The sequence below is a fragment of the Scomber scombrus genome, chromosome 6, assembly GCF_963691925.1.
Source record: "Scomber scombrus chromosome 6, fScoSco1.1, whole genome shotgun sequence".
NCBI lineage: Eukaryota > Metazoa > Chordata > Actinopteri > Scombriformes > Scombridae > Scomber > Scomber scombrus.
The window spans coordinates 27,184,996-27,201,233 of record NC_084975.1 but is presented as its reverse complement, the minus strand read 5'-3'; the positions used below and the strand labels follow the sequence as shown (position 1 = coordinate 27,201,233).

The window sequence follows — 16,238 nt, the reverse complement described above, 5'->3', positions numbered from 1 at the left end:
AAAAGACTGCAGCTGAGAGGCCATACAGGACAGACATGAGGAGGGGAGGGCGTGTGTGTGAGGGAGGGAGAGCTCGATGCAGGAAGTTGATAATAGCCCCAGTTGTAATAGTGTCTCCGAGGAAAAAGTTTATGGAATGCATCCCAAACCTCTCCGGTTCTTCCCTTCCCTCCTTCTCTTACTGTAAAGTGTGGTGTGTAGTGGTAAATATCCTGAATTGTGATAAGACAATGATGGTGAGAGACAATATGGAAAAACTTTGTCAAATTTTGAGTAGTAAATGAAAAGTCTGTTGTGTTTTCTGTACCTCAACTTTCAGGAATGATTTATGACAAATGTATAAATGAACTTTTTTACAGCTATTGGTGTAGAATCAGAGTCTACATACATCTCAACTCTTACTGAGGCTATTACTAATTGTCCAAAAACAGTCTGGCAAAATTACCCAAATCTTACCATGCAGCAGGATTGTCATACACCAAGCCACAGAGGTGTTGTGTAATAATAAACTTCATATCCACACCTGCTATAGCTACTGTTTTCGGTACTTTATTGTTTTAATTCAGAAATTAGCTGCATTTTATCAGGATGCAGAAGAATTTTTACGTGATATTTTATGTTGGCTAACTTGTAATGACTGGTGAGAGCTCCACTTCCTCTTTTTATATTAGAGTTACTCATTATGGATCAATAATACTGAGTGTAGTAATAGTGGTGGATACTAATAGTAAACATTAATGTAGTGAAATCAAAGCTTTGTGAGGATTCTATGGGAAAAGTCAAGGAAATAAATGTGGATTTAAAACTATGCATATAAGTGTGTTTAATATTTACACTTAAGCTGATAGTAGTGATGTTTGGGTTGCATGAGTCCAGTTAAAAAGAGGCAATGCAATGTAACTTCATCAGTTCAACTGGTCGCAGGAGCATCTTAACCCTTACATACTGTTCATATTCTGACTAATAATTAGTCTCTACACCAATTCACATTCATAAATGCCCCCATCAGTGATTGATTGACTAATTCTATAGAAAAAAGACATTCACAATCACTATTTTATGGTCCAGTAGAACATTTTACAGAATAAGGTGACTACAACATGTTTGAATGCTGGTTTTGGAGTTTTTTTGTACATTTGCATATATAAAAATACATATCATCTGCACAAGAATAAAACAAATTGTGCATTTTATTTATATTTTTGTATATTGTTGGTCACATTAGGAAAAGTGTGGTTAAAATAAAATGTTTATAGGGTGTTTTTTCAGCTCTCAAATGTTAAAAAAGGGTGAAATTTGACCCTGAACAGTATGTAAGGGTAAAGCCAAAAGTGAAAATTAACCACGGCACACTGAACTGATTTTACTGTGACTTTTTTTTTAAACATAAGAAGGTCAATGAAAATTTTTGAGGGGTGTATATTGTGTAGTAGATTATTGGTGTTGTGCCCTTAGTGATATGTTCTGTTTTGATTGTGATGGTGGGTCATGTATCCTGAATTGAACCTGAGGAAGCTGCAGGGGAAACGCGTTGTCCCTTCAAAATAAAGTCACAGTAAAGAATCAACTCCATTGAAAAAGCCACATTTTTACGACATAAATTATTCTGAATTATTTTTCATTCTTGTGTCAGCCTGATATAAAAGATAAGACAGAAAGAAAGAGAGGAACAAAGCATGCAGAGGAACAGACTGAGAGCCCAGAGTTCATCCTCACAGAGATGTGCCAACCTCATGCAGCAGAGAATAGCTGTTCTGTAGCACAGCATCTAAATTCCTCTCCTCCTCCCTCTCTGACCCTTCGGCTGACCCCGTCTGACCCCCGCTGTAACTGTCCCTCCGCTGTGAAAACACTAGATGATAGTTTAGTAGTGCATGTTAGTTTTTCCTTCGCTGCTAGAATGATTCAACTTTCTCATATTCCACTTTAAAAGCTAAACAAGTTCAACATAAGTGATATTTAAACCCTGGGTTAAGCAACAACATCAGCTTTTTCCACTGTTGTACAAACACTTTCATTAAATGACCAGATGAATCCAGCCTCTCTTTGCTAATGTGTTATGAAGAACTCGGCCCTCAAAAGAAGAGCAAAAAAAGAGAAGAAAAACACAGTCCGCCGTAAACATAAATATTCCCCGCTGAAAGGGGGCCTTTCATCACAAAACAGCTGGTTCTTTGGGTTAGCATATTAGCACACATCTGACTTCATTTCTCACAGACCGTCTCCTTTCTGAAACATCACAATCAATCTACTGATAGAACTCGTGCATGGTCAAGAGATTTGTCTTGTCCCGAGTGCAAGTGAACACAACATTTACTCACAGAGACATGAACACAGAGAATACAGTATGATTTCTAACCCAGATGTGTTATTTTCACTACAAAGTTAAAACCAACAACTTTATATATGGATATTGAAGTTCTTTGCATTGATGCATTTGTATAATAAGATATAATAATACAGTTGCTTGTTGTTGAAGTCCTTGCAGACTTCAAATCATGGCATCCAAAGGTGGTTATTTAATTAGTTACAACATATCATGGTGATGCCACACTTCACATTAGCAGCTAAGAGGCTATTCATGACACATTGGCTAAGCAAATAGTTGAGACTAGAGTTGAGACTGTAGAAGTGACCAGAGCCGCTTATATAGAATTAATGGTAAATAACTCTTTCCTGGCCAATGATGGCAGTCTGTGTTTTTACAGAAGTGTAGCTCCCACTCTCCAATCCCAGCCCCCACACCCTTTGCATTATTATGCCAGTTTGTTATCATTATATCAGTGGTATAAAATGATCTTCAAATGACAATAATATCGTTTATTGCGATTATTTCTGAGACAATATATCTTGCAACAAAAGCAGTTATTGACAGACCTAGACTGACCAACTATCTAGAAAACTTTTTTTTTTTATAAATAATTGATCAAATGAATGAGTGTGATGTGAAACAGGTCACTTGCATCGATGAACAAACTGAGATTTATCACCTGACTCTCAAACAGACAAAGTGAGTGACTATGCTGGTGAACACAGTGGAGCATTTAGCAGCTGTGATAGGCCTAGTTAGGCTCTGGAATGAGTTGCCTCTTTGAGTTTGGCTGGCCCCACAATGCCTGTTTTTAAATCCCATCTTAAAACACATTTTTATTCTTTGGCTTTTAACTCAATATGAAAGTTGTCCTTTCTATGTTTTTTTGTCTACTGTCTTTGCATTTTTGCTGGTAGCTTGTGAAAGCTACTTCTTCAACTGTTTTTAACAGGAAGGAAAATCAAAGTCAAGTCAAGGTCAAACATGGCACAAAACACTCAACTCCACCATGTTGAAATAATCTCACACAATATGGAATCACATTCATTTTGACTGCTCAGTAAACAGACTGCATCATGATGCAGCTTGATATGATTATGATTATAATGATTTCCTGCTGACATGGCCTGCAATTATGATTTTGAACACAGCACTGAAGAAAACAAACATTAGACAAGATATCATGTTGTGAGTGAAGTTTAGAAATGAAGCCGATTTGAAGTATAGCCCATAGTGTACTCACAGTTCCCCTCTGTAGCCAGTCTATGAGAGCTTGTGCTGTTTCTGTAGGTAGCTGTGCCCTAAGGATGTCTCTTTCCTCCTGGTTGGGATGGAGCGCCAAAGCCAGTTTGAGGTCCTCTGCTATCTGGACGACCTGCAGCGGTACGGCGCTGACTGGTGAACCCAGGTCATACATGCTGTTAGAAAAATCCACGGCTGCTGCTTTTGAACCTGGAGAGTTTTATGACAAGGAGGAGGAGTAGGAGGAGTGTTATTAAACATGAGTGAATTATTATTGCATGAAGCACTAGAATAAAAACTCTGAACATGGGGAACAACTGAATGTAATCAGAGCTGCCGCGCATCCTCCCGGATATTTTCCCAAAAAATGTCCATGTGTCACCTGGATCATTTCCCTGGAACACACACGAACTGTAAGGATCGACACACACACAGAGACATCTGGATGCACTCAAATAATTGTGGCTCTAAAAAACAGCCACGCAATAAAAGAGCCTCTATACAGTATATGGAGTCCAAAATGATTAAACAGCACATAATAAAAAACAAACCTTTGCTTGAGTTTCTTGAAGCAGCTTGTGTGCAGCAATTGAAATATTATATGGCTATTTACCCTGATATGCATATGCTGTATTTATTATGAACATATGCTCCTTTTTATTTCATTCTTAATTTCAATTTTAATTACTTTTTTAAATTATTAATTGTTTATTATTATTATTATTTTTCTATTTTATTATAATTACTTATTTTATTATTATTATTTTATTTTTATTTTTTAAATTTTGGTACAATATTTGAGGATATGAAAAAAAAAACCTAATATTTAAGATATCTGTGGAGAAGTGAACATTAAGCATGCGCGATATGAATATAGAAATAAACCGAATATGAACCCATTCTCCCACTCATCTCTGCGTCCATCCATGCAGACTTCAATGTATCTGGGCCAGCGTGTACGCACGCACACACACACACACGCAACCACACACACACACACAACCACACACACAACCACAACCACACACACAACCACACACACACCCACACAGAGGAAACCATTATGCACGCACTGTCAACTCAGTCTAGATACAAACTACGACAACTCCAAAACAACTGGAAGAGGAACACTCCGGCTTTTGATTTTGCTGTAAATCTGGCGTTCTGCTTCGGTGATTGCTTTGAAATGTCTTCTATTCACTTTTGGCCAAATCAAACATTTTATTAGCTTTGGCTCAACTTCAGAACACTTTTTTTTCTGCACTGGAACAAAAGGGCTCTGGATTTAGTTGATTTCTTAATGTGTGCTCAGACAGAAAACAAAGCTAATTATACTGTCTGTACAAACATTAATGGGGCTTTTCCCCCCACAATCCTTTATTTATTCGAGAGCGTGATTTATTGATTTCATGTGCAGATTTTGAAATGTTTCCCTCACACTCAAATAGCTCCTGCTCTCAAATATCGGCTCTGCTCTCAAATTTCGGCTCTGCTCTCTGATTTTTTATGCAGCAACCCTGTCAATGTGTTGACCAATGAAATGATCTTTACCTTCTTAGAGCGCCCCGTATGGATGGGCATTATTTAACATTCACTCCTGCCCTCCAGGGCTTTATTAAATGTACAGTTATTGTATATTCCAGTGCTTGTACACTTTCTTTTACTAAAATAGCTACACAGAATAGTAGCCATATAGCACACCAGTCTACCATCGATGTGCTGGAGGAGAAAACACCATAACCTTCATGACTCAGGTTCGGGAGTCTAGCAGATCGCCAAAATAAGTGTGTTTATTTTAATGCTGCAAAATGTAACTAATAAAGTTTGCGGCACTAGAAAACATACATTGATTATTTGCTTGGAAAACAACAAATTGAATGCTGCTTTGTGTTGTTTTTTTTCTTCTGTATTTTAGTTTTAAGGAATTTATTTTTTTAATACAATCTCAGTTAATGCCAGAGATTAAGATACACATTTAGCTACTTGTAACTTCTTTGGATTTGACTGTCCTGCTAGTCGTTAGGCGACAGTTAATAATATCTGTGATGGGACACATCAGTCATTTCTCATGTGTCTCCTTCCCCACCTAACAACCAGATGAAGCCAGCATGGTAAACAAAGCTGCATGAAAGCAATTATATAGATTCATGCAAGATTTTCTATTTTATATCATAATCTTTTTCCCCTTTTTTTATTCTTCTCTTGGTATGTTCACCAAGCCAAATTCCTTGTATGTGAAAACATACTTGGCAATAAACTGATTCTGAGATGACTTGTAGGAAATGGCATCCCTGTCTGATCCCAGAGGCCACCGTCAGTAATGAAAGAGAGAGAGAGAGAGAGAGAGAGAGAGAGAGAGAGAGAGAGAGAGAGAGAGAGAGAGAGAGAGAGAGAGAGAGAGAGAGAGAGAGAGAGAGAGAGAGAGAGAAAGTGAGAGAGATCATTTTGACATTTATTCAACATGAATGGATGTAATCTACATCCCTCATGGGTTGAAGATTTATGTTTTGAAAAGACAACCGCAAAAGTTGTTCAAAAGAGGTTCATTCCCTCTGAGCGATGGCGTATGTAAAGCCAAAATTGATATCTGCAGACATCTGTGATAGTTCACCAACAGGATATGTGGTTATGTCCAGTTTAAGTCCCTGCTAGACATCTGTGGACATCCTCTACTGGTCATTGGACTGACGGCTTCCTTTAACATTATTTCTATTTTTGTTGATTTCTATAATAGGTCAACAAGAGATGGACAGAACATTAAATCAGACATCAGAGGACATCAGCTGTTCACTGGATCATACAAACTCAAATGAGCCTGAAGTCTAAACTATTTCAGTTATTCTGCACCTTGGTCCTGTCCCACTTGACTCTCTTGAGCTCTGAATGTAGTGAAAGTTGTTGAAAATGATTTACTTATTTACAATACGTGAGACCATTCAGATAGAACAGACTTGGACACAGCGATGGTAAACATCATCTGAGGAGCTTTATTGCCTTTGCTTGCTAACATTACCTGAGCTGCAGCTATTACTTGGTGCACCTCACTACAGTCATTTTCTGGGAACACGTTTTATATTCCTCTGTTTGCTTGTGATCATTTTCAAAAATCTTATTCCATAGTTAGTTATTTCAAGATATTTTAAAAGCTGCTTTTTTTGATAGACACTCCATTTCAAGGGTGGCCTTTTAGAAATCACAATTGATGAAACTTTACATTGAAACAAACCTTAACGTTTTAAAGATATCGATACTAAAATTGAGTTTTTCCTTTAGGAACAAATCTTGTTTTTCATTTAATGCTAGGAAAAACCTCATTGCTGCCAACTTCTTGCTTCTTCTTGATTATGGAGGTGTTATGTATATGAATGCCTCTGCTGACTCTCTTCATTTGCTAGACGCTGTTAATCACGCAGCACTAAGATTCATAACAGGCTGTAAACCCCTCAAACATCTTTGTAGTCATTGGTCAACTGGTCATCATTGCCCATGCGCAGACTTTTGTATTGACTGTATTTGACTTTTGTATTGTTATGTTGTCCCAGGACAGGTCTCTCTTGAAAAATGAGCCCCCAAGTCTCAATGAGATTACCTGTATAAATAAAGGTCAAAAGAAAAACAAAAAAAGTTGGGAGCCGCTGTCACCGCTGTGCTCTGTCTGCAACCAATAAATGGCAGCACTGTTGCAATCACAACAACATTAACCAGTGGAGTGCTTTTCACTTGTATTCCCACAAGATACTTAACCAGAGAGAAAAAGAAATCAACTCTTGTTCATGGAATGCAATATGAGCAACATATCAACATTTCTTTTGATAAGTGGCCCTAATTTCCTGATTGGCCGATGTTATCGCTAATGGGCTTTTTAATGCATTTCTATTTGCGGTCACTTAGAGCTGGAAAGGCAAACTCGGAGCACTCGATGAGGTCAGCGGGTTTTTGGTGAACTAGCTGAGCGTCTGAAGTGACAGAGGTACCTATGAACTGCTACATGACAGAATGTGGTGTGTTGATGCTGAGGGTGAAATGACACAGGGTCGGGCTAAAAATGTTGCCATGGTAGCAACGGCATTATTGTCCTCTTAGTCCTTTTTTAAAACATAATAATAATAATGTAAGGTTGTCAGTATAGACAAAAAAATGGGAGTTTGTCTCCCCCCTAGTGGCTGGAAAGGTTTTTTTTGTTTTTTGTTTTGTAAAAACAACAAAATATGAATAAATTAAATGAACTAACTCTGGGATATTTAATTACTACTATCAATTATACAATATGAATATAAATGTGCAAGATTCACTATGGCTTGAAGTCTCTCTCGTTCTCGCTCTCTCTCTCTCTCTCTCTCTCATCCTCTGTGATTGAAGTGTTACCTTTGCTTGTTTTTCCCACATAATGCTGTTGGTGCACATTAACCATTTACCTCCACTGTTAGTTAAACCTTGTTGGCCAAGGCTGTGCTGGTCCCTGGTTTACCACTTATTAACCCTCTGCTGTCAGAAAAAGGTCAAACTGGTTCCACTCACACATATAAACATAGAGCGTGTCTCATAACTGACACCAAAGGTTCCAAAATTTAAAAAAACAAAAAACCCTCATACTTCCTGTAACAAAGATGACACGACTATGGCTCCATAGCTCTTACCTGCAATGATGTCATCCATCTGCTCCAGAGCTGCCTCCAGCATGTGACTGGCCTCCGTTTCCATGGTGATGGCGGGAAGCATCAGATCTCAGCTTTTCTGATGTTCTGCACAATAGGGGAAAAAGAGACACTGAATTCATTATCAGCTTAATATATTGTTATTTTATATATAATACAGTGAGTAAAGAATACACAAAACATCTGGAAAGTAACCAACCAAACATCTGGAAAGCATCGGAATGGCTCGAAGTAAACGTGACTTTTTCTAAAACTAAGCAGGACATGCATGGAGGGGTGGATACTCCAGCCAACTGTAATCCATGGATCTCGTTTGTTTGCCAAATTTTCTTTAGGCAAATACCTGAATAAGCCTCTTATTATATATTTACACACACACACACACACACACACACACACACACACACACACACACACACACACACACACACACACACACACACACACACACACACACACACACACACACACGAGGAAGTACATATTTGTTGTGCAAAGCAGAGACATTTGTTACATTAGGATATCTTTCACATCTGCAGTGTAACATTCTCTGCAGCTGGAAAATAGAAGCCAATTAATAGATTGTGCATTAAATAACATGATAATGCTTAATGGATGGTGTTTATCGTATATATGATATAGATAATAATCGTTTTTAATGTTTTCACTTAGGCAGTCCTAATTAAAATGGACATTTTTTTAAATGTAAATTCTGCTGATGTTGGAGTTTCTACTGATCACCAACAGAGGTCCAAAAAGTTCACAGATTTCCAAACTGTCCTGAATGCAACACGTTTTTTTTTGTTTTTTTTTCTTTGCAAAGTTTTGAGGATTTTCTCACTTATCATGTACATAACAGTGTTTGTGTTTTTTATACATATGCATGTAACCCATGTATGAGCCACCACTGCAGGCAAGCATAAAGTCACACACAGCCTCACTAAACAAGGTCACACACACACTTTTTTTTTTTCATTTCTCAAAGCAGGATTGACTATCCATCCATCATCTCTGCCTCTGGTTCTGCCCTCTCCATCTCCTGCCCCCCTTGTTTCCTGCTTTTCCCACCCCGCCGGTCCTCCCTCCTGTCATCCCTTCTTTGCCCACTGCTCATCCCTCTTCTGTCATCTCTCCTTCAAGGCTCTCGTCCCTCCCTGCTGCGCTGTCGTGCCGACTTACGGGCGAACAGGCGTCAACATGTGGAAATCGTGGAGGAAGAGCGGTGATGTAATCTACTGACTGCCTTGGGAGAATCAACCCCCCACCCCCCTACTGAGCAGCCTGATGCTCCTCTACATTAGCAGCAACTTTAACAGATACAACCCACACACGATATGCATCAAACGTCCAATGAAACTACAGTAACATGCTGTCATTAAGACTGTGGTGTGTGTGTGTGTGTGTGTGTGTGTGTGTGTGTGTGTGTGTGTGTGTGTGTGTGTGTGTGTGTGTGTGTACAGAAGTACATTATAAATATATTAATGGGAGCAGAGGGTGATGGCACCATTCACACAATACTGACAGTGACTCTGTTCAACAGTATTGTGATTGTTGACCTCGACAGGACAACCACGCCTTTGTCTGTGTGTGTGTGAGAAAAAAGAGAGAAAATTGTGGTTTTACATGATTCTGTGTGTTTCTTTGTGTATGAGGAGGTGCTGATGTAGAGATTACCGTCCTGACGCAGAGCTGACGAGACACAACCGCTAAAAGGGGAACAAATCCTCGCCTCTGTCTCTCATATTGCTCAATCTGTGTTAACTATTGTGTGAGTGTGTCGAAATGAGTTAAATGTGTGTGTTTGTTTGGAAAGGAAAGGAAAGACCGTGAGAGCGAGGAGAGAGTGAATGGGCAAAGGGTGTGTCTGTGTGTGTGGGAACTTCTCCGGATCTCCTCGTGATTTTATGTTACTCCTTACTGCTGAAAAGCCTCGAATAAATGGAGACGTTCACATCTGAATCCTGCAGCAAAATGTTTATAATATTCACTTCAATGTTTTTATGCTTCTTTATATTTTACCTGAGAGTCAAGCTTGTTCTGTCTTTTGTGTAAAGACTAAAAGACACAACAAAATGACATGATACACATTGCTGCTGATTCTATATCACACTATTCCACTGATTGACAGCTGATAGCGATGACCTACTGTGGGGCTGTGTCATCAAAGCTACGGAAGATAAAGAGTGCCATTAAGTAAACACAAATAACAACAATGTAGGTTTAAAATCTTACAAAAATCAGCTCTGCAGGTGTTTTATGAGAAAAGTAATGCATTCCTGCACATTAATTAAGCCTTACGTTTTAATGAAGGATAACGAATGTAAACATTATTTTTTTTTTTTTTTTTTTTACAAAAAACTCCACCAGCCAGGTAACTTACATTTTGCAATCTGCTGTTTTGCTTTATTTTATTTTGCAATGTTTTTACATAATATTAAATAGGTTAATGATATTTATGTTTATTTGGCATCATGTTTTATCTCCTATAGGTGAGGTTTTAAGATAAACTCATAGTGGTTTTCTACCTTACCCACATGTGTGTTTTATTTCTTAATTACTATTTTTATCTTACTTTTATTTTACAAATGTGCAAATAAACCAATAAAAAAATAAAAAATTGCATAGCTGAGTGAAATACAAAACATACACAACATTGAGAGTTCAATTAAGATAATATGAACTATTACATTACATGTTGCTATAGATTCAAGGATTAACAAGCAAATTAAAGATGTGAAAACTATATTAGTACACCAGTGCTACCTTTTTTTAAATTAATATTACACTGCAGATAACAATCAGATGCTAAATAAGCCGCTAGCTTGTTTGCATAGAAAATCCCCTGTTAGAGTGAACGGCAGGATGATCTAACACTTCTCGTTCATGTCTCGGGTTGATGTAGAAACACAGACACACCTTTTCCCAGGAAGACTGACGCACTCCAGAAAAACGAGTTAGTCCGACACTGTGCGGTTACACCTGCTCTGGCTCCTCAGTCAAAAGAAACTCTGTAGACTTTTCTGACAGTGAAAAAGTGTTCAGGTGCTGACAAAGTATAGCTTCTTTTGGACAGTTTCTCTTTTTACAACAGACTTTAACATTACTTAAAAGTACTGGCATACAACTACAAATCTGCCCTTTTCTTAGCTAATCAACACTGATAAATAACCACTTTTACACAATACTGAGGATTGAGAAAGTGACCCGAGAGCTGTGATTGCAAGATTTTTTTAAAAACTTTACTCCCTCCATCCTATCTCATACTGGATGATAGGTCAACCAGATTTCCTGTCTGACGGGGGAGTTTACTGACAAACGACGCATGACAGGTCAGCACCTTTCTGCAAAGCCTTTCGCACATACACACACACACCCTAATACAAACACCTGCTGCAACCCTCTTCCCCCTGCTGTGAGTAAGATAAGCTATTAAGAACTTCAAATCCAGCACCCTGCAGTCCAAGCACATTTCGTGCAGGAAACAGCAGCTTTCAGAATGTCTTCCACTCACACACACAAACAATAAAACACAATAAACTGTAGTTGTAGATGCTTGATGATGCTTCCTGCCTTCGTGTTATGTTGAGAGTCAAAAAACCTACATTAAACACATAGATCACCATAATACAGAAGCACCTATTTTATATCATGTAATCCAGCCTGGTTATCGCTGTGATAAAAAGTAAAAACATCTGCTACAGCTGCCTGCATGCAAACAATCATATCAAAAGATATTTTCCATGTGCTGCACCTGTGTGTGTGTGTGAAAGAGAAAGAAAACAAAGCAGTCTGTGTCAGCTGCTCTGCTTCAATCTCGCTCCTCCTTATCACCTCCAGCCTCGCTTCGACTCAAGAGAGAGATGAGTACAGAGGGTAGTGTGTGTGTGTGTGTGTGTGTGTGTGTGTGTGTGTGTGTGTGTGTATGTGTGTGTGTGTGTGTTTATGTTGCTTAACTGCCCACAGCTGACAGCAACTTTCCATCCAGAAACTGTGGCCATCAGTCTGTTAGCACTATCATGACTGTCAGCCAGCACCACTCTTCATTACTGCTCTGCAACTTTTTTATTTATTTATTTTTTTTAACAAACTTACTAACTTCTGAAGGGTATTAGGTGATGAACACAAGCGATTTAGTAAACAGCTCTTCTTTTCATGACACTTTTACTGCACAGCCCGCTGTTATCTTTAATGATTTGCCCATTCCTATCAGTGCTGAAGGCAGCTGGAATCTGCACCCGCTTTGCTTTCCCAGTCAAAACAAAAAGGACAGAAGACAGAATCAAAATCAGTTATTAAACGGGCTATGAAAAATCTATGGGAGATTTTTCCCATATTATATTATATATTGACTTATTCAATACCATATCAGGCTGGAGCTGCTGGTCCATTTAAAGTCAGTGAAAAACGGCAAAAAGGTAAAGCAGACTTGTCTTGTGTTGTGTTGCTAATGTCACTTTCTTAAGTAGTCTTCCACTACAACAGTGCAGAAGATTTTACACATACTTTTCCAATTTTATCACTGCCACGATTATTAATCTTATGTGGTGGTGGGTAGAGGAAAGATGTAAGAAGGCTGGGGAAGGGGAGTGTGTATGTTTTAAGTGTGATCCTGAATTTGAAAAAAAAAAAACGAGATGAAAAAATAAGACTAACATAAAACATCAGCTGTTCTGCTTTTCTTCTATGTTACTAGTGTGTTCGATGAGAGCCGTGACAGTCAACCTAAAAGATCAGCAAATGTTTCAAAGAGATGAGAGGATTATCATCTGTGCTGTGTCTCAAATCTCATACTTCTCTACTTCCACTTCATAATTAGAGTGCATAAGTGCATTCACACTTAGAAGTATGGAGCACTACGAGTACCTGGATGGAGTGTGTAACTATGGACACTATCGACATTTTAGCACTATGCAAGTAGGTACATATTGTATGTACACAGTGTACTACAAAGAAGTGTGCTAATGAAAGTATGTGATTTGAGTAACTGCTAGATTTGGGTGATGATTTTCTTTATAGCTTTGTCATTGTGAGCGGCCCATTTTACATTACGCAGCATCATTTGATCAACTGTAAATATGAAAATATTGAATATTGAAGTGCTGCTTTAACTTTGAAATGGATATTATTGCTTAAAGGCTGAGTTGCTGGTTAGATATTCTTATTATGTGAACAGTTAAAAAAACAAAGCAAGTTTTAACAGAGTTGAACTGTATAAAGTTTTACAGTTAAGCATCAATGTGACAGTAGAAGGCTACGCTGTGTTTGCAGCTGAGTCAGTCAATTGTGGTTGCGTGTGTGTTGCCTGCAATAGTGATTCTGCATACAGCTTTATATAGTAAGTACAGCAAGGTAATAACATTACCAGAGTTTCAATTTCTAACCATGCTAAAGATACACACACTCATTTTAAAGCAAAGTGCTTTGATACTTTGGACTCTTATACCCAAAATGCATTTAGGCTCTACTACCTAGACATCCTTTTAAGACACATAAAGGATAGTCTGGTATCGAACCATTATATTAATACTGTGTCACATCTTCCTTCACTGTTAGAAGACACCACTGAGACACACACACGCACACACACGCGCGCTGCAGTATTTGCTTTGACAAGACAGTAAGAAGTAAGATTATTTCTCAATAAGTGGGCTTGTTTGTCCTCGGACCCACATACAGACACAGAGAGGAGAGAGCAAAGCTATAAAAAGTATCATCCCAGAGTTAAGTCTGTGGGCTTGAATACTGTTTATCTTTTCCAGTGTGTGGCTGTGGGTAGTGTGTGATCTGGTGAACCGTGTCTGATGCGTGGCTGCTGGGGGGTTGCAGGAACATACAGTTTACAGTGACTCCCAGCATCACACCGATGTGTACTGTCCTGTGTTGATCTGCTCTGCTCTTTATTGTCCTATTTAGTCCTGCTGAAGTGCTTTTTGATTCAACTCTGCTCTGCTTTGCTCACTTCTCTCAAGGAAATGTGGCTCTGTTTTACGCTCCCTCTTACTCTCACTCTCTCTCTCTATATATATATTATCTGATTATTCTCTCCTCTACTGTGCGCTGTGTTATATTCTGGTCAGTCCAGTCGACTTCTGCTCTCATTTCTTTGCTGTAATCTATTTTGCCCTCAGAGTGAAGGTAATGAACCATAACACAAAACAACACATGACTTCCAGTCAACGATCATCATGAGGAAAACAAACTGCAATGTGAACATGCAAACACTGAATATTTCCCCTCATCACGTCATTCACTATAATGTAAAGAAAAAAGGTAAATATACAGATGAAAAGTACTGTTAAGACGCTAAATAAGATACACATGAAGGTGGAGATACAATAAACTAATCTGGAACTGTATCATATCGTATCTCAGCGCTGTTCAATGTGCTTTCAAATAACACCAAGCAAGCAGCTAGGCTCGGAGCTACTTTTAGCTAAACGCTAACGCAAGCATGATAACGTGCTCACAATGGAGCTAACATGCAGATTTTTTTAAAGCAAGTATAATGTTTATCATCTTAGGCTAGCAAGTAAGCACGCTAACATTTGCTAATATCACTGAAACACAAAGTGCAGTTGAGTCAAAGGTCACGACACGGCTTTGCAGGTTGTATGATGGCGTTAATTGTAAGGTCGAGGAACCATCAAACTTATTACAATTCACCCTAACTTCTGGCTGAAGGTCTGTGTCAGATTTCGTGACCACTTCATCTAAAAGTTGTTGAGATATTTCACTCAGAACGACAAATGTCAACCTCATGGTAGTGCTAGAGGAAAAGTCAGAAGATCGCCAAAATCATTAGGATAGATTGTTTGGGTATTCCTCCAATAGTTGTTTAGCTATTTCAATCTGCACCGACAGGTGCACATGCTGTAATGTGCTGACCTAATGCAGCCAAGAACCAGTTCTGCCTATAATTTTGTTCCAGGAAGCTTAAGTCTAGTGTTTTATCCCTGCAATGAATGCTGTGCATGAGGAGATAATAACAGTGTTTGTGTGACACCTTTACTTTAACCTATAATGATTCATTGGGGTTTCATTTCTAACTGAAAGGGAACTTGTCAGAGTACCAATTCAATTCATTCAATTCATTTCACCTGGTTATAAGTTACCATAAAAGATCCCAGCTATGTTAAATGAATTATCACCTAGATTAAGAAGCACGCATTGTAATATGGGCCATAGTGTAGAGTTTACACATCTACTTTTGTTACAGTATACACACACTGACACCTAGCAGGCACCCAGCACTACCACATTCTTTTAATGTCGGTGGTGGAGCAGTTTGACTATAGTAATCCTCAGTTGAACAATTTGCCCGAGGGCACCAACAGCTAAGATCAATAGATTAAACCTGTGAAAAAGAAATTGTGCAAATTTTTAATGCTGACAGTTGACAAAAGCCAAAAGTCTACTGAATGACTTCCAGTTTAACCCATTACTCTATTAAGTAGCACACACAGACAAAATGATGACAATAGAATGTACAGTGAGAAACAAACAGATACACAGTGATGCAAACATAAAGCAGCAGAGATGAAGTGAAGAAGAGATGAACTATGAAGAGACAGTGGTAAAAAGATTTCACCCACAAGGCAGAGCTCCTCCAACAAAGGCAAACAGCAGAGCTGATATGAGATGACAGTGAGCGGATTGATGTACGACACTTAGCCTCTGGACCATTATCATAAGCACAGCTTATTATTAATCATCAAGCTGCCTTACTGTAATCAGAGGAGGATGGAGACATACAGGCACACACAGCTGGGCTGTACATCAATGAAACACACTCACTTTCACATTCATTTCCCTGGTGTCAGCCCACCATTCATTCAGTTAGAGAAGAAGCTGCACAGAATCGCTTTAAAGATAATGTTGTGACAGCTAATTCAGTACAGATTGTAGTTTTTGTTCTGCACATATCTGACAGAGGAAGAGCAGCTCTGAAGGCAGAAATAAAACAATGAATCAATGAAAATAATATGGCATGATTTATCCATTTATTAATGATGGTAAATTGTTTGGTAGAA

At 38.5% G+C, this 16,238-nt stretch overlaps 1 protein-coding gene across 3 annotated transcripts in view; it reads right to left on the bottom strand.

Annotated features, from left to right (window-relative positions):
* ppfibp2b (PPFIA binding protein 2b) overlaps positions 1-16,238 on the bottom strand; it is an 80,940-nt gene that overhangs the window by 49,912 nt on the left and 14,790 nt on the right. For all 3 annotated transcript variants that reach the window (XM_062420594.1, XM_062420596.1, XM_062420595.1), the window contains exons 2-3: positions 8,191-8,295; positions 3,555-3,763 (exon numbers count right to left, since the gene is read on the bottom strand). In XM_062420594.1, coding sequence (XP_062276578.1) covers positions 3,555-3,763; positions 8,191-8,272 — 291 coding nt within the window. In that variant the 5' untranslated portion in view covers positions 8,273-8,295. The remainder of the gene's footprint in view (positions 1-3,554; positions 3,764-8,190; positions 8,296-16,238) is intronic.